General features: G+C 39.0%; 2 protein-coding genes across 2 annotated transcripts; both read right to left on the reverse strand.

Annotated features, from left to right (window-relative positions):
* Window positions 1–2,993: 2,993 nt before the first annotated feature.
* LOC109049826 (probable E3 SUMO-protein ligase RNF212) lies at window positions 2,994–15,948 on the reverse strand. Its single transcript, XM_019067481.2, has 13 exons — window positions 15,822–15,948; window positions 15,146–15,258; window positions 14,797–14,858; window positions 14,636–14,710; window positions 14,495–14,551; window positions 14,327–14,385; window positions 14,189–14,248; window positions 12,690–12,745; window positions 12,462–12,531; window positions 12,118–12,160; window positions 11,973–12,027; window positions 3,711–3,783; window positions 2,994–3,609 (listed from the first exon to the last, which is right to left on the reverse strand). Exons 2-13 carry the CDS (start codon window positions 15,252–15,254, stop codon window positions 3,459–3,461), a joined length of 870 nt encoding a protein of 289 aa, XP_018923026.1. The 5' UTR covers window positions 15,255–15,258; window positions 15,822–15,948; the 3' UTR covers window positions 2,994–3,458.
* Window positions 15,949–16,814: 866 nt separating this feature from the next.
* On the reverse strand, window positions 16,815–18,837 carry si:ch211-255i20.3 (transmembrane emp24 domain-containing protein 11). The gene is made up of 5 exons (XM_042737747.1): window positions 18,605–18,837; window positions 17,776–17,867; window positions 17,548–17,673; window positions 17,314–17,460; window positions 16,815–17,146 (listed from the first exon to the last, which is right to left on the reverse strand). Exons 1-5 carry the CDS (start codon window positions 18,747–18,749, stop codon window positions 16,997–16,999), a joined length of 660 nt encoding a protein of 219 aa, XP_042593681.1. The 5' UTR covers window positions 18,750–18,837; the 3' UTR covers window positions 16,815–16,996.
* Between the last annotated feature and the right edge of the window lie 385 nt (window positions 18,838–19,222).

A 19,222-nucleotide genomic window follows, 5' to 3' on the forward strand; every position in this document is an offset into this window, starting at 1 on the left:
TCATTTAATTGAAAGGGCTGATACCAGTAAAGGTACATTCAGTTGTTCGCAATTCTATACTGTTTTAAAATACAACGTATTCAGTGCTCTTTTTAAAATCAACATAAAATAAGTACACCTTTTAAAAAGAAATAAAAACAAATAAAACCAAAAAAAAAATAATACCTCTTTCAACAAGGGACTAGTCTACCTGCTATGGTATGCAAAAAAAATAAACACAAATAAACACAAATAAACACTTAAATAATAAGAAATATAGAAATATAAAAATTTCTGCATTTTATTTTTACCTCACTTTTGTGTAATACACGTGTCTTTTGGTAGTACGATAAAATAAGCCTAGGTCAAGTAAAAGATTCTTCTGGTTCAGTTGTCACACTGGAAAAGAAATATTGAACACATGTGAGCACATGGGATGCAGTGTACCACACAAAAAGACACTTCGCAAACATTCACATAATCTGTAGTACTGCAAAAATAGTATGCTTAGCATATGGTAGTTTGCTATTCCAAAAATAGTGAGTCTTTTCCATACTGTCCCTCACATTCACTGTCAACTTCATCCTAATGGTGAAATTACACAACTGCATGTCTTTTAATGATGCACATAATGCATCCTCAATGTCTGTACAACACAGTTAAGCCACTGTTCAATCATGCCACTGCTTTAACAAAGTTCATAAGGCAAACATATGTAACCAGGCATTCAATTACAGCCATTTCATCAAGCTATAGTTAGCCATTTGAAACTTTATGCCCAACCACTGCTTGATTTGCAGTAATGCAATAAAACGCAACCCCCCCCCCCTTCCATTCACCTTGAACATCGACTAGCTCAGATTTAGTGCTATATTAGCTGTGTACAACTGTAGTTGTTGAAATTCTGCAGTTTCAGTCCCAGAGATGGAGTTGGGGAGAGGTGAGTCCGCGTGATAGCCTGTTTCTCTGCATATGGATGGCTAATGAGTTCCAGGTGTGTGTGTGCCAAAGTCTCAGATGAACCTATTATAACATTCATACTGCACTTTATACGCATGGGACCTTAAGCTCCCCCTACTGAATCCAAACACACCACTTTAATAAGCAAAGCAAGCCTAATTCAGTTCTATCTTCATTACTTTTGACTTTATCAAACTGTTGAAGGGTCTGTGCTCACCGCTACGGCTTCATCTGGGATTTTTTTGTGAGTTTCTTTTACATTCCAAAGAGGTGAGCAGCCTGGAAACTTAACTGCCTCCAACAAGTTTTTTTCCTTCAGTTGTAGTAATTGTGGGAAGTGATTATTGTAAACACACACATGCTCACTCACAGTACCCCATATGAAAGTACACCACCACATCAGGAGAAAACGGCAACCAGATGTGCTGTTAGCAGAATGACCAGAGGAAACACAGACTATTAAAGGTAGAGTGAGAAGAAGTGTAATATGAAGTGATGCATAGTGCACAGCAAATCACTAGAACATTTTCCATTTACTGTATGCACCATATACAGCGTGTGTGTGTGTGTGTGTGTGTGTGTGCGTGCGTGCGCACGCACATACGAATGTCCATATATAATAGAATTCCTATGTATAATTGAACCCCTACTGGTCAAACTTAAGTAGGAACAGTAGGGACATTTGCACATGATTTATACATTTAGAATAAGAAACTATGTAACTGTTTGTTTAAATATGACGAAACTATGCAATTACGTAGTCACCTGCAATTGCGGTTTTAAAAACATTTGTCATCTTTATACCCTGTCCCTTTGAGACATTCACTTCCTAAATGAATCAAAGACAAAATTTTAAGGAGCTGTACTCAGCGTAATTGTGCCATCTTTCTCAGCAGATTGTGCAACATGGCAGATATGACAGTGGAACAATCTCTGCTGTCTTTTGATCAGTCGAGGCCCTCAATGTATAACCGTCTCTTCTTTCACTGCACACTTTACGCTGTCACAGCTCTTCAGATTTACTGAGTGCTAAAGTGTTCATCAGCTCTACTGTATGCAAGGATTGTTTTTTAGACAATATAAAATATTTGGAGTACCTTGAGGCATTTGACATTTGAAGGTGCTGGAACTCATTTAGCTCCTGCGGTTTTTCCATAAGTAATAAGAGCTCTGGGACTGCAGTAGGAAGGAGCACTGCGACTGTAAATATTCCTCATTTACTTGTTCCTCTATGGCATTATGGCTAGTTTTCCAAATGTTACATTAGATTAGCCTACACCCTGGCTGTGAGACCAGCAGGGGAGTGACCAACATAAGTGCTGTTTGCCTAGTCAAGCATTACTGTTACTATTGTTTAAACTTGTAGTTGAGGGTTTGTTCAAATATTTAAGGCATCATTCACCCAGAAATGAAAATTCTGTCATTTACATTTGTGTCAGTAGGACACAAAATAATTTATTTATTTTTTAATTTTGAAAGTCGCTGCAGTCCATTGTTGTTTTGGAACCCTATTTTCTATCTATCTATCTATCTATCTATCTATCTATCTATCTATCTATCTATCTATCTATCTATCTATCTATCTATCTATCTATCCAGTTGTTGTAAGGACTCAAAGTTACTATTAAACTATCAATTTGTTTATGTAACATGAATGATGCCCCATTGAAAAAGTATGTGTTTTATTTTTAGGGATTAAAAATATGATTTTTGCCTGCTGGATGATCAAGCTCTAACAAATTCACTTAAAACTCAAAAATCTTACAAACTTAAATTCAAGATGGGACTTTGACCTTTTGATCCTAGAGACCTACTGCGTTTGCAGCAAGTTTTGAGCAGGCCTTCAGTTAGTCCTTATTTCCTCATATTTATCTAGTACAGTGTGAAACATGTACACAAACATTTTCCAAAGACAGCCCACCTCCAAACCCCAGCTGATTTGTTTGGTTGAACCCAAGATTTGATTAGATGACTCTCAACTTCATCTTTGATGAGATACCAAGATAACAAACAAGAAACAACAGAAAAACCCCAAACAAACTCAAGCCACATTATCAGATGCATCATTTTAATCAATGCGAACAAGGTTTGAACACCTCAGTACAATGGCATCAGTGTGTTAGAGAAGAAACATGCTGCAGAGAACATTCTGGATGTGATTAACAGCACATGCTGCTAACACAATGCGAGTCATGCGCAAAATGGTATATTAAAATTCACACTCACAAACTGTTCAACGAGGGCCTGTGATTAATTGCTACAATACATTTATGGAAACAAAAGCACAGATGTTCACTGTTCAATGAGAGGCAGCATTAATGCATTGCGGCATCATAAGAGAGTCAGTTACAGGTCAGTGCTGCAGTGTTCATTGCTTGTCTACAGGCCTGGATAGTGATTACATTAATAGGCCTGATGCCTTTTGCCTAAAAGTATCCGGTAAAAATAGCACAGCTTTGTGACATATAAAACTATTATGAGATGTGATTATCCATATTGCTTTTGGACCAGAGTGTATGTCATGGTGGGGGTCCCAGGGAGGACACAGAGCCATATTTGTAGGCCGAGGGTAGTTTGAACACAGGCGTTTCCCATGCTGACTCTCTGCGGTAGGCCACATTATGGGATGGATTTATCACCGGCTCCCGTAGACCAATGGAGAATTCCCTACTGCAAGAGATAATTCTCCTATTACTCTGGGTGTCCATACTAAGATAGAATAGTATTCCAAGACACAAGACAGTGGAGTCATTCTTTAGTGGAAGAAATACCTGACAGTGGCGCTGAATGGTGTTGAATGGCTACCCATAGAGCTCTGACTTGATGCTCTGTGAAGAACTGAACCTAAATGGAGGAGACCATTTATTGCAGAACAAAGTATACAGCGGGATTGTATAAATGGATTGTTGATATCATTAGCTGCATTTACATGGACCCTACTAATCTGAGCGTAATAGGACTAGAAGCACAATCAGAATAAAAAAAGTCACATGTAAACGGGTCAATCGGATTGAATTGGCAAGATCTGACAAAAATTTCAATCGGATTGTAAAGGGTGGTTTATTCCTTTTGTAATCTGAGCGAGAGGACATGTAAACACTTGATCGGATTGAAAATCGAAACTGGAAAGTACTGCAATGCCGATTGACTCCAGCTGCATGGCATGGCTAGCAATGCAGTCCTTGTTCCCGTATCTCAGGGAACCAAGGTTATGTTTGTTATAGAGTATGTTCCCTTTCGATACTACAATTGTATTGCATCTTTGCTAGATGCTTTGGGAACAGTACAATCACGCTGTGCCGTGGCAGAGGAATGACAATGGTAGTCATTGTCTTAGACACCTCAGGGTCAAAGAGAACAAGAACAATAAATCCCTCCAGGCTAATGGGGTAAGCATCACAAAGGCCTCACCCAGCCGAGTGATCATTCCAGAAGGCTTGTGCAGCCTCAGCACCCATGGGGCCGAGACCGCACAGGTAAGCTCTCTGATAGGTTTGGGTATTTAACATCCAAACTGCACTCTGACTGAGAGAATTGCATGCCAGTTAAGCAGAAAGAACATCCAGGTTATAGAACCTAGCAAAAGTGAATGGTGAGGCCCAGCTGGCCGCAGCACAAATTTCTGCTCTAGTTCTAGTTCCTCTAGTTTGGGCATTGTAGGCCCAAGGAAGAGTAGGCTGGGCTCGTACTCCAATGGGGCATTGTAGGCCCAAGGAAGAGTAGGCTAGCAGAATAGCGCCAATTATCCATTTAGAAAGTTTCTGCTTTGTGACCGGGTGTCCTTTAGCGTGACCACTGAAGCAAACAAAGAGTTGTTCCGACTGCCTAAACTGGGCAGAATGCTCAATGTAGACTTTCAGAGCCCTAACGGGGCAGAATAAACTCAACTCCTGGTCCTCCTCCGAGGGAGGAAGCGCAGAGAGGTTGATAACCTGTGCTCTGAATGAAGTCGAGAGCACCTTAAGTATATAGCCATGCCTTGGTTTCAGGACGACCTTGGAGTCGCCAGGCCCAAACTCCAGGCAATTAGGACTTATAGAAAGTGCCTGCAAGTCCCCTATTCGATTGACCGATGCTAATGCCAGTAGCACAGCGGTTTTAAACGACAGGGACCGAAGGTCAACGGACTGCAGTGGTTCGAAGGGAGGACCCTTCAGGCCCCTCAGAACAGTGGGCAGGTCCCATGTAGGGACAGTGAGAGGCCAGGGTGGATTGAGCCTCCTGACTCCCCTCAGAAAATGAACAACGAGGTTGTTCCTGCCGACCGATTGGCCCGTTATAGGGGCATGAGAAGCAGCTATTGCCGCCACATAGACCTTGAGCATGGACGGGGAGCATCCCTTGTCCAACAGCTCCAGCAGGAAGGACAGTATCACCGATATGTCACAAGTGAGCGGGTCCTCGCCGTGGTTTGAGCACCAGGCAGAGAACACTAACCATTTAAGGGTGTAGAGGCATCTTGTCGTCTGAGCTCTAGCCTGAGAAATGGTGTTCAATTCACACTCCTGGAGACTGACAGGGTCCTTTCGAGTGGCCACAGGTGCAGGGCACACAGCCCTGCCTGGGGTGCCATATCATCCTGTTCGCCTGGGAGAGGAGATCTCGCCTCAGGGGAATAGGTCATGGGGCTGCTTTTATTAGATGTGACAGCTCTGCCAACCAATGCTGGTTTCTCCAGAGCGGGGCCACCAAAAGCACTTTGCGTTTCTGTTCCCTGATCTGCCTGATTACCTGTGGAATCAGGGCAACCGGGGGAAAAGTTGGGCCAGCTCTGGGCCAACACATCCTTGTCCTTAGAAAAATAGTTTGGGCAGTGAGAATTGTCTTCTGAGGTGAAGAGGTCTACTTCCGCCCTGCCGAAGACTTCCCAAATTTTCTGAACTGTCTGCAGATGAAGCATCCACTCCTTTGAGGGGACCTTGCTTTGTGACAACATATCCGCTCCACGGTTCAATATGCCCGGAACGTGTGCTGCTCTCAGTGAGTGCAGGTTTAGCTGGGCCCATTCCAAGAGGTGCTCTACTAGTACAAGGAGCTGCTTCGAGGACAGTCCCCCCTGGAGATTTATGTAAGACACCACCGTCATGCTGTCCGAATGGACCAAGACATAATGTCCTCTGAGGTCAGGTAGGAAGGTTTGACAGGCCCACCATACTGCCAACATTTCGAGGCAGTAGATGTGTAGACTGCTTTCCGCTGTCGACCAGTGGCCGAAAGTTGTTTTCCCTTTGCACAGAGCTCCCACCCAACCTATTTTGGAAGCATCTGTCGAAACCACCTTCCTCCTGTAGACCATTTCAAGGGGAACTTCCCTGATAATCAGGTATCCATGACGCCACGCGTGGGATGGAACCCGCGGTTTCAGCCAGTGCTGGAGGGGGCACAATTGCAGCAGGCCCAACCATAGCACTGGAGATACTGCAGCCATGAGGCCTAGCATTTTCTGAAACCTCTTGAGTGTATGAGAGGCACCAGCCTTGAAGGAGGCAGTGAGCCATCGTATGCTCAGGGCGCGCTCTGTTGTGACTTTCACTTTCATTTGAGGCAAGTCAAATACTGTTCTCAGTTACGAGACTCGCTGGCTGGGAAACTCGCTCTTGGCAAAGTTCACCTTGTGCCCCAGGCATTCCAAATGGCTGAGGAGAAGGGCTTTGTGAGATAGTGACCGGGGCCAGAATGAGCCAGTCGTCGAGGTAGTTGAGAATGCGGATTCCTGCCTGTCTCAGAGGGGAAAGTGCCGCACCAATGCACTTCATAAAAGTGCGTGGAGCCAGGGACTGCCCGAAGGGAAGGACCGTATATTGATATGCCACTCCCTCGAAGGCGAATCTCAAGAATGGCCTGTGATGGGGGGCTATCTAGATATTAAAGAAGGCATCTTTCAGACCCAGAGAAAAGAACCAGTCCCCTGAGCGGATTAGCAAGAGGATCTGTTTCAGTGTAATTATCCTGAATGACTGTCTCATGAGGGCATGATTTTGACGTGGGAGGTCCAGAATGGGCCATAGGCCACCAGCGCCTGACTCGCTCTGGGCCAGAGGAACCACCTCTATGGCTCCCTTTTCCATCAAATTCCTCACTTTCGGCGCACAGGACATTGAAGCACGGGGGTCTTCGAGTGAATTGGAGTGAATAACCTTGCTTTATTATCCCCAAAACCCATTCTGATACTCCAGGGATGGCCTGCCATGCCTCGGCCCTGCAAGGGGACACGGTAATCATAAGAAACGGAAGAGGAATTTTGCTCTCTTTTTGAAAATGTTTCTATCCAGAGTTTACAGCAAACACATTGCCAGCTGCACCGGGAATGGATTGGAGGCTTACAATAGGCAGTTTGGGGGGTGGTCCGGCTGCAGCGAGACTTGACCCCCTCCTCTTCCTGCTCCCTTGCTCAGGATGATGTCGGAAATGGATAGCGCTTGGCTGAGCAGGAACGTCTTTAAAACTCAGGCTTAGCTGGCTGGGTGGTGGCGGCCGCTGCAGGTGCAGGCTTTGTGGGCTGCTGAGTCAGCGCAGATTTGGGGCAGCTGCAGAGCTGGAGGGCTTTGGTAGGAAGTGTCGCATGGCTTGGGATGACTGTGCAGTACAATAGTTCAGTAAAGCACTCAGCGAAGCCCTCGACCGCTGGCCCGAACAGACCATTGGGAGAGACCAGGGCATCGAGAAACGGGACCTTTTTAACGTCCTTGATCTCGGTTAGGGTCAGCCATAGGTGGTGCTCCAACACCACCAGACTGGCCATGGAAGACCCAATAGCCTGCGTCGTGGTCTTTGTTGCGTGCAAAGCTTTTGCGGTCACGGGTTCCAGGCGAAGGCGTGACCTGTCTGCGCTGGCGAGGAGCTTGGCCTTCCGGCCACTGCCGAGGCTCAGCCCAGCCAATGCTCGTCTGTGCTTGTCGACAGTAGAAAAAATCACACACCCCTAAAGAGCGGAGACAACTTCTCATAGCCCTTAGCTTCAGCGCCGTCGACCGAGGTAGGACCTGGCTTTGCTATATAAATGAAGGTGACCTGACTTGACAGTGGGAGCAATTAGTCTCTGTGAGCGCTGATTCCGCGTGAGGATTGTACAGATGGCGGCAGGGGAACCGGATTGATTCTGCATGTAACTGCCATAGGTTTGTGCAGCACCGCATGCTAAGCCATTGGTTCGTTTTTAAAACATACTGCATGAACCAATGTCCGTGCAGTTTCACTGCGTGATTGAAAAAGGCTTCAGTTCAGGAGAAAAAATTACTTTTTCCCATAGCATCTAGCAAAGATGCAGTACGAGTGTAGTATCGAAAGAGAACTCCCCTTTCAGTCACCGTCTGTTCAACAGTTCATGTGCTGCTCATCACCTAATTAGGACCTGAAGTAAATAAATATCAAGTATGCTTTTTAAAACGGTATGCGACAACAGAGGGAAACTCTGTATATTCATGCAGTGTGCGCATGTCAAAAGATTAAATCCGATCAGAAGCTTGTGACATATAAACACGCATATCAACCCGATCACTTTATTTAGCGTTCATGTAAACACTACGTTTGGATTCATCAATCAGAATGAATTATTTCCGATGGAGGCAAAAAGTGTCCATTTAAATGTACCTATAGAGAAATGAGTGCTGCTTTTGACATGTCTTTTTAGAAGAATGTATTTGCCACTAGGCAAATGTACAGGTGCATCTCAATAAATTAGAATGTCGTGGAAAAGTTCATTTATTTCAGTAATTCAACTCAAATTGTGAAACTCATGTATTAAATAAATTGACTTTGGTTTTCAAAAAACACAATGGACCAACACCAGCAGATGACATTGCACCCCAAATCATCACAGACTGTGGAAACTTAAACTGGACTTCAAGCAACTTGAGATATGAGCTTCTCCACCCTTCCTCTAGACTCTAGGACCTTGGTTTCCAAATGAAATACAAAACTTGCTCTAATTTGAAAAGAGGACTTTGGACCACTGGGCAACAGTCCAGTTCTTCTCCTCCTTAGCCCAGGGTAAGACGCCTCTGATGTTGTCTGTGGTTCAGAAGTGACTTAACAAGAGGAATACGACAACTGTAGCCAAATTCCTTGACACGTCTGTGTTTGGTGGCTCTTGATGCCTTGACCCCAGTCTCAGTCCATTCCTTGTGAAGTTCACTCAAATTCTTGAATTGATTTTGCTTGACAATCCTCATAAGGCTGCGGTTCTCTCTGTTGGTTTCTTCCACACTTTTTCCTTCCACTCAACTTTCTGTTAACATGCTTGGATACAGCACTCTGTGAACAGCCAGCTTCTTTGGCAATGAATAGCCGCGTTTCCACTGTCGGGCCAAAAGTGGGCGTGCTAGTGGGTGCCAGGGCCAGTCGCGTTTCCACTGTCACTTTCGGGGCTTGATCGTGCCTCGTCGGGTCTTCCTCGGGGCCAATGGCCAGGGTTTTTTGGCCCGACGAAAACCTTGGGCCAAAGCGGGCCAGCTGGGGCTAGAGGAGTGGTTATGAACAAAGGCGGAGTTTCTCCGCATCCAGAGAGCGTCAGCGCTGCGGATCATTTCATAAAGCTACAGCTATAACACCAGCATTAAAAACTTTTTAAAATAAATTGAGCTCAAAACTCACTTTCAGTCAGCAGCGAGTGTTTGAAATAACTCGATTAGATCCGATGTGGATTATAATCACCATAAAAGGTACTTAAAAGCGATGCAAAAGAATATGCATGCTAGGTATTTACGTTACCATAGTAAACATGGTAAATGTGACCGTTTGAAGAAATCAGACTTCTTATTCTCAATCACAATCGTGTAGTAACATATTTTATCTGTCATAAGTCTCGTCTCAAGAGTTTAGCTCCACGTAGCCTATGTCATAAAAATATAATAATATTTTTTGTTCGGGAGCTTTTATAAAAATAGAGATATTATCATTCATTCTAAATGTGATGTATGTGACTACAAATAAACAGAAACCGTCTCGACTAAATAAGCAGGCTATTTTCATAACGCTTCAGCATTAAAAATAAATAAAATAGAAATACATGTATTTCTGTGACAAATTTTCAAGCCTGATAAATTAATTCATTATACTCAATGTATCACTCATATTAAAACATCGATGCTTTTGAATTTAAATATTTAACAAAGCATGCAAACAAAAGGCCGCTGTTATCGTGTTCATTTTGTGATCGCGCATGTTCCAGTGATTTATTTCTCATTAGTTTCCTGATAACTTCTCTTTGTTGGTGAAATGATTGGATTGCATGACGTTGTTCCTGAGAGGCGTGTTAAGGGCGGGTTTTAGTGAAGCGCAGCGGTGCTTCTGGCCCGACGGTGGAAACGCAGTGCTATTTTGGCCTTGTGCTACTGGCCCAAGGCTATTAGCCCCACCCGGCCCATTTAAAGCACTGGCTCGCACTGGCCTGACAGTGGAAAAGCGGCTAATGTTTGTGGCTTACCCTCCTTGTGAAGGGTGTCAATGATTGTCTTCTGGACAAATGTCAGATCAGCAGTCTTCCGCATGACTGTTTAGCCTAGTGAACCAAACTGAGAGACCAGACTATTTTGAAGGCTCAGGAAACCTTTGCAGGTGTTTTGAGTCGATTAGCTGATTGGCATGTCACGATATTCTAATTTGTTAAATGAACTTGGTGGTTTTTGTTAAATGTGAGCCAAAATCATCACAATTAAAAGAACCAAAGACTTAAACTACTTCAGTCTGTGTGCACTGAATTTATTTAATACACAAGTTTCACAATTTGAGTTGAATTACTGAAATAAATGAACTTTTCCACGACATTCTAATTTATTGAGATGCACCTGTAATTAGTATTATCAAAACCAATTGCTTTTTAATAAAAGTCTGTATATACAGTGTTTTAGTCTTTTATTAAATGGATTGAAGTACTGATATGTCAGTTATTTAGCATGAAGCGATCAGCACAAAAACACATCTACAATGTTACTGTTCACACAAGATGTGTTCTCAAATTCTGTCTGCTCTCTTTGGTAATTTTTGGTCTAAATAAATATGTCTCAGACAATTTTTTTTAGATTTTAAGAGTTAAATGTACTGTAGTTCAACTTGAGACAACTGCATTCTGTTTCAATCATTTGCCATTTGAACACAAGTGTACATTTATACAGAAATACTTACTGTAGTTAGTGTTATTGCAGAGAATTTTTTTTTTTTACATTATTTAGACCTTTCCAACTAACGATCTTAAACAATATTACCCAATTAATGTGTTTTAATCTCTTACGATTGATTATTAAATAATCCACTTTTTTATTACCTTTTTTATTACAGTTTTCACAAAATCATAGTTAGTTTTATTTTATTTATTTACTAGTTTGTTTATTTTGCTTTTATTTTAGTTTTAGGATTTTGATTTTTATTTCTCAACACAGTCTAGTGCCATCTTTTGAAGTTTAATACAGGCTGAATGTAAAGGTCTTTATTAAACCTTAATTTAAGGTTTTATAATATGGTATTATAATATATCAAGTATCAAAGACTCCAATAATTTGTTGCAATTATTATTTTTAACTAGTTTTAGATAATGAAAATGTATTTTACTATGGTTTCGGTTTTTATTTTTATTTCAGTTAATGAAAATGTTTGGTTAATAATAATACTAGGTTGGATTGCTATATTTATTGTAAAGTCTTTTCTTTAAAAACCATTTTGTGTCAAGTTAGTAGCTTTTAATTAATTAGCTAATAATTCTTCTTGAAATGGATAAAATGTAAATAGTGAAAACATTGTTTTTTTTGTGTTGGCCACAACAAGCTGTTAATTATCAGGGGCCAGTTGCATAAACATAGTCACTATGTTAAGAGCCTTAAGAACTAATTTGACCAGCTAGTAGTTTGCAAAGAGATAAATGGTCTTACTTTTTCTATTCAAATTAGATCAAGTTTTGACCAGCCTTAACGAAAAAAATGAGATGACTAACTAGTCTAAGTGGTTCATACAACCTGCCCCAGCACTGGCCCAGAATATACATAACAGTGCAGCACAGGTTACTGAAAACCAAAACCAGCAATGATTTTGCAATGATAAACCTATGCGGCAGTCCTTCGGTGAGCTTCTGAGACAAATTCTATTCAGGACTTCTGGCTAGATGGAAAAAAAGAAATATAATCACAACAGGGCTGTATGTACTCTACAGTAAATGACACAGTATACAGAAAAATAAATGGAGTTTACCTTGTGAGTGTGCCCCCTGCTGTTGATTTCTATGCTGTCAGCTCTGAGAAAGAACAATCACAATTAATCATTCAGTGATTAAAGCACAGACTATTCTGAGAAAACAGACATGACAGATAATATTACATAGAAATTCCATGGGAGTCGGCTGGAATGTAATCAAATAAGGTATAAATTTCTCTATCACGTCAGTTTTGCTCTGTACAGTTGATTATGAAACAGTTTAGTGTTACTGAATCAAATATAAATAGAAAGAATTATGAAACCATGTGAAATGTGAAACAAAAGGAGTTTTAACGAGTTGTTCTAAATTGTTTAGAAATGAAAGTTGATCATTTACTCACAGGCTAGCAGAGGACAAGGTTCGTGACATCGAGAGTGGGGAAGAATACGGAATTTTTGTCACTGGGGAGGCTGAAATAAACAGAGAAACAGCACTTTGGAATGGTATAATAACTCACAAAATGGACCTATTTTATAGTTACTAAGTCTAAAATATTTTTTAACTGTTTACAAAACTGTAACAGTCTGAACAATCTGTTCATCTAAAAAACAAGCAAGCTAAAACGCACCTTGTCTCTGACTTGTGGACTGTAAATCTCTGTTGGACTGTAACGCCAGTCTTGAACTGAAAGGATTTCATTGACATGTATTACATTAATACAGTACATGTTTACAGTGGTCTCTTCTTCAAATCCTCTGTACCTACATCCAAACGGTATCACATTGTCTTAGAAGAATACATGCCCCATTTACAATGGATATGAAAAGCATTTGCTGCCTCTCTCTTGAATATATTTTTACATTTAATTTATTCCTCTGTAAAGCTGCATTTTCAGCAGCCATTTCTCCAATCTTCAGTGTCACATGATCCTTCACAAATCATATACTATTTTGCTGCATTTTTTGTTGTGGTCCTTAATATTTTTCAGGATTCTTTGATGAATAGAAAGTTCATAACAACAGCATTTACCTGAAGTAGAAATCTTTTGTTAAGATGTTATAAATGTCTTTACTATCATTATTGATCAATTTAATGCATCCTTTCTGCATGAAAGTATTAAAGAAATACTTCAACCAAACATGAAAATTTGCTGAAAATGTACTTAGCCTCAATAACATTGAGTGTTTGTTTCTTCATCAGAACATATTTGGATTAATTTAATTTAGCATTTTTATTTTATTTTTTTTATTTTTTGGGGGGTGAATTGCTTTAATATCTTTAAAGAAAAAATTAAGAATAAGGAAAAGCTAAAATTGCACTGGACACATTTAATTCCCACATATACTAAAGACTGGAACTTGACTGCCATCAAGGTTTTATATTTAAAGGGATACTCCACCCCAAAATGAAAATTTTGTCATTAATCACTTATCCCCATGTCGTTCCAAACCTGTAAAAGCGCCATTCGTCTTCAGAACACAATTTAAGATATTTTGGATGAAAACCTGGAGGCTTGAGACTGCCCCATAGACTGCCAAATAAATAGCAGTGTCATGGTCCATAAAAGGTATGAAAGTCATAGTCAGAATACTCCATCTGCCATCAGACGTGCAATCTGGGTTATATTAAGCAGAGGGAACACTTTCTGTAATAGAAGAAAACAAAAATAACGACTTTAAAAAAAAACTGACACAGAGGAGACCATTGACAAAGGAATTATTGAATAAAGTTATTATTTTTGTTTTCTTCGCTTACAAAAAAGTGTTCCCGTCGCTTCATATAACCCAGATTGCAAGTCTGATGGCAGATCTGACGACAACTTTCATACCTTTTATGGACCTTGACACTGTTATTTATTTTGCAGTCTATGGGACAGTCTCAAGCCTCCAGGTTTTCATCCAAAATATCTAAAATTGTGTTCCGAAGACAACTGAGCTTTTATGGGTTTGGAACGACATGGGGATAAGTGATTAATGACAAAATTTTCATTTTGGGGTGGAGTATACCTTTAATGAGAGTAATTTTTTTTTACCAATTTACAGAAATGTGTTTTCATATTGATATGAAGGAATATTTTAATTTGATATGAAGGGATATTATCTCTTTTCATAGATCATATTGACATACCTTTGATTTTGAACAGTCATTTCTAACTTGGATATGTAAGCATTCTGTTCTGAAATTTTCCTGCACAAAATAGAAAACAATAGAAATAAGGCAAAAATACAATACAAATGGCTGCACTAATGCAGTACTCATACATACTTGGACATCTTCTGCATCTCTTGTTGCATTTTCTGTCCATCCTCCTTCATTCTCTCAATCTGTTTTATTTGACATTCATTTGAGTTGGATTAACTAAACCATATTAGCAGCATCCACATATTCCATATAGTCTCAGCGCTAGTCATGTCAAGGACAAGATGCTCTCACCTTCTGCTGATAGTGGGCCAGTAATCTTTTCTGGTGTCTGGCCTGGAATTGTAAAACCTGCAAAGCATAATAAATGTGACTTTATGCCTTACATTCATGATTAACATAGCTGCAATCTACTCATTTTACATATAGGACTACCTTGCTTATCTCTGAGAAGTATTTGACTGCAACTGCACTGATATCTGAGAAAAGCTCTTGCACCTCTGAGCTACTCTATGAGAACAATACACAGATTAGTGGCACATCTCATTAAAATGAATCTTTATCACACACACACACGAAAATCTCTCGTATCTTACTTTATCAGATAGTGGGGAGATCTGACACGTTGCTTTGCAAATGAGGCAGACACCCTGTTTTCCTAAAGGGGAAAATAAATACACCCTCTCTGTAGAACGATATTACTTCCAGCAGAGGACAGTATATGCACACATTTAATTGATGTTCTCACTATTATGTTAAGCCAGCACTATTTATACCATTTTGAAATCTGAAAATATATAATTTAAATATAACAAAATGTTAATGTTAAATTATACCGTCATATATCGCATTAATTATAGTTATGTATAATAAAATATTATAAATACTATGTAAATAATCATGTTATATATATATAATATATATAATGTTAGTTGAGTGTGCTACCTCTCTGAAAGCAAACATTACAGATGATGTGACCGCAGTTTGTGACAGCCAGCTGACGCTCAGGACCAGGTGACACGAAGCAGGAGTTACAGCAAATCCAGTGAGACATTATTCTGTTTATGTACAACAACATCATCTTAGCTGTGTGCTAAAACTTCTACAAGTGATCTGTCTACCTAACGTTACATAGCCTTTCGGGTAACAGTCGCTATAAATGTCTAAGATTACTGTAGAGCTGACTTTAATGCCAAAACTGCTGCTATCACCATGTACTGTTTGCCAGTAAAATGTTGTATGCACCTGTTATTGCCACAACACTTTCAAGGTAGACTGCTTACACGGTTTTGAGACACAGCCTGTGTTGCTAGGGTCACACATATTATTTCATAGCAAACCGATCTAACGTTACGTAAGTATCATCTCGAGAGCTTAGTTTATTCAGTTTAAAACACTTTTTTTTCTCACTTCTGAGGGAAGAATGATTTATTTAAAATATGAAAATAAATAGACTAATTGATTAAATGTACATCAAACGGGGCTAAAAAAAATGAAGGTGGATGTATAACATTTGAGCAAACTAACGTTATACAAAATAATGTATAAAATGTCTCTGAGGACTTCACGAAAGCTTCCCATTAGTGCTGTGGTCACAAAATCTCTAAATTAAAACACATACCTGTAACTTTTTTTGCACGTTATCCAAATTTATATCAGTCGCGTGTACAGTAAATTGTGTGTTTACTAGTTATTATATAACAGATTAGCAGGTTCTCTAACGCTTTTTGAAACGACGACGTCACGGTGACGTAATCACGCATTCCTAAAAATAAGTAAATAAAATTAAATAAAAAATAAAACAACCAGTGCTGATCGTAGTTTTATTATCATGATGAATTGAACATTTATTGTTGAAAACAATCAAACATAATTTACATTTCTGTTACTGTATCTTCTTTTTTGATGGCGGTGTTGATCGTTTTACTGTATTATTAATAATTGTAGTAATTAAAGGGCTTTATAATTTGGTGGAAACTAAACTAAATATGTAGATTTATTATTATTATTATTGTTATTATTATTATTATTATTATTATTATTATTATTATTATTATTATTTATAAAATGTGACCCTGGACCTCAAAGCCAAAGTAGCTCGGGTATATTTGTAGCAACAGCCAAAAATACATTGTACGGATCAAAATGATCGATTTTTCTTTTATAGCAAAAATCATGTTCCATTGAAGATATTTTATAAATGTTCTACTGTAAATATATCTAAACTTATTTTTTTTTAGTAATATGCATTACTAAGAACTTTTATTAGACAACTTTAAAGCATAGACTGTATAAAAAAATTTCTCAATATTTTGATTGATTTATTTTATTTTTAATTTTTTTTTCACCTTCAGATTCCAGATTTTCAATTAGTTGTATCTCGTTCAAATATTTTCTTTTCCTAACAAGACATACATCAATGAAATGCTTATTTATTCAACGTTCATATGATGTATAATTTCAAAAAATGAACTTTATGACTGTTTTTGTGGTCCAGGGTAACAAATATTCAAGGTTAAACACACTGTTAGAGTGGAATAAAACAAATAAAACACACACACACACACACACACACACACACACACACACACACACAATTAAAGATAATAAAATCTTTAGGTAGGCCTATTTAATAAGACCATAATATGAATTTATTGCAATCAGTTGAATTTATTAAAATCACAAGCTCATTGCAGGGTATTGTGCTCAGATGAGGTAATTTAGACTTACACATTTATCAAAATGCTTCAAACAATGTTGCAGTTATCCAAACACACAGTTAGTCATTTCATAAAGCTAAACCAACTTCTTTTCAATGAGAAAGTTTTTGAGGTTTTTTATTTGCCAGATTCCAACAGAGAGGAGTATTGATGTCTGAATAATGGCCCACCACAAAACGTTTCCATTTGTTTTCTCACTCATTTGGCGAAACTTCTCCTCACGTTCCTGGTTGCAGTAAAATAAACGGATACAAATTGCACATAATCAGCACAGTGTAGTGCACCTTGGAAAATGTGGACAGATGACACTTGATCTGGTTCTTTTTCTGAACCTGGCAAGCAATTAATATGGTTTAATTTTGTTGTCAGACTGTCCTGCCTATGTTTGCTTACCCTTTGGAAATTTTGCTGCCTGCTAATGTAACGCATCTGGTCAATGAGATGTTGCAAGCTGTACTCCATTGTTTTCATGGTATCTTTTGCCTTTGCAGCATTAGGATCAATGGTATGCTCGCCCATCTGGACATCTAAATGCACTTTCTGTACATAAATAGAAAAGAGCACAACTAGCTGACATTTTAAGCATGTTAAATTCAATATATGAGACGACAGCATTTCACGACTTACCAAACGATCTCCAGCGAACACAGAGAACCTAGTGGAGTTGGACTGCATGCACAAGAAATGTTGACCCGAAGCATCGGATTTAAAGGTGAATTTTCCATATCTCCCAAAGCGTTTTAACAAGACCACCTGCATATGACAGAATGTATCAGAGGAATTGTTGCAGGTGGTGATAGTTAAGAGTTTATTTTATAATTCTCATTTATGCATGAAGAGTTGAATGCTTCAGACCGCATGGTTAGGGTCTCTCACAGTCACAGTCAAACCTAGGTGTGGGATATTAGCCTTCTTATTTTCATCCCAGTACTCTAGCAGAAAGACGCCTGAAGGGAGAAACATGACACTATAGTCCTTATTATAACAATTTTACAGTATGCTGCGACCAGTGTAGCTGCTTTGTATGTGAAGAGCACTACAGTACCTTTACTCCATGACTAACAAAACTGAATACCCTATTGAAAGTTGCTGGAATAAAGAATTAAATGGATCATTCACCACATAATGAAATTTCTGTTATCATTTACTCACCCTCATGTTGTGATTTAATCCAAGTTTTGTGAAGGTAATAATTATGCTCTGTGTTATTACTCCACGATATGTAGGTTCCACAACCATTATATTTCAGTCCCTTTTTAATTCTAGATGCTATGTTATGACATATTTTATTTAATTATGTTAATACACTTTAATTGAAATTAAATTGAACTATTTTGGTTCAGTTTAGTAGATATAAGCCCTTAAATAGTCTCTGACCTGATCTGTTGTTGTCTTAATAAGAACAGGCCAAATGTATCACATCAGTTATCTAAGTTTGCCTGTAGTTTATCTTGATGTTTGGGCCGCATACAAACAAAAGCGCATACAAAAAGTAACAATAAATTTCATACACATTAAAAGTATGATTCTATTTTCAAAATTGAATATTAGATCACCTGTTAGTCTAAGCAGCATATGACAAAAAAGTGTTCCGGGACTATTTAGGATCAAACGACTGATTCATATTGTGTAATAGAGCAAATATGTATAACATTGTATAACAGCACAATTCATCTTCACTGACCTGACACAAGTGTGTCCTCTGGAATCTCCTCAATGATACACTTTTCCTCCTGTTCACCTAAATCAAAATACATTGCCGGAGCAATGACACAACTGGCTAGCAGCAGGCCTGTCAGCCTCATATACATTGCTGTAAAACAGTTCATTTTTAAGGTAAGAAAGCTACAAATAACAATAACAGGACACTGGTAAAGCTTTATGTGCCCAGCAGGTTTAGTGTGAGAAATCTGCAGCTGCTGTTTGTAGAGTCATGTTTAAACAAGGTAAACAGAAAGTCGTGATAAGACTAGGGAGAGACCTATATGTTGATAGAAATAGTCAATTTATTACATGTCTTGCTTCACTAAGATATACAGTTTAATATATAGTTATTAAAGACAGTCCAGCCTGTATACTTGGGCTCAAAAACTATTTTCAAGTCACACTTGAAAATGTTGTGCATTAGAAAAGAAAATATCAAACCAGATGTCATTTATTAGAAAGACATCACAGTTTTTGAGCCAAATATTTCACAAAAACATTTCAAAAGAGGATAAAGACAACAAGTTTATGTCCATAGTTTATGTCCATTATCATTGTGATGAGCAAAATCAAAATGAGGTTAGCTGTGTAAAACTGA

Source organism: Cyprinus carpio, chromosome B14 (genome assembly GCF_018340385.1).
Source record: "Cyprinus carpio isolate SPL01 chromosome B14, ASM1834038v1, whole genome shotgun sequence".
NCBI lineage: Eukaryota > Metazoa > Chordata > Actinopteri > Cypriniformes > Cyprinidae > Cyprinus > Cyprinus carpio.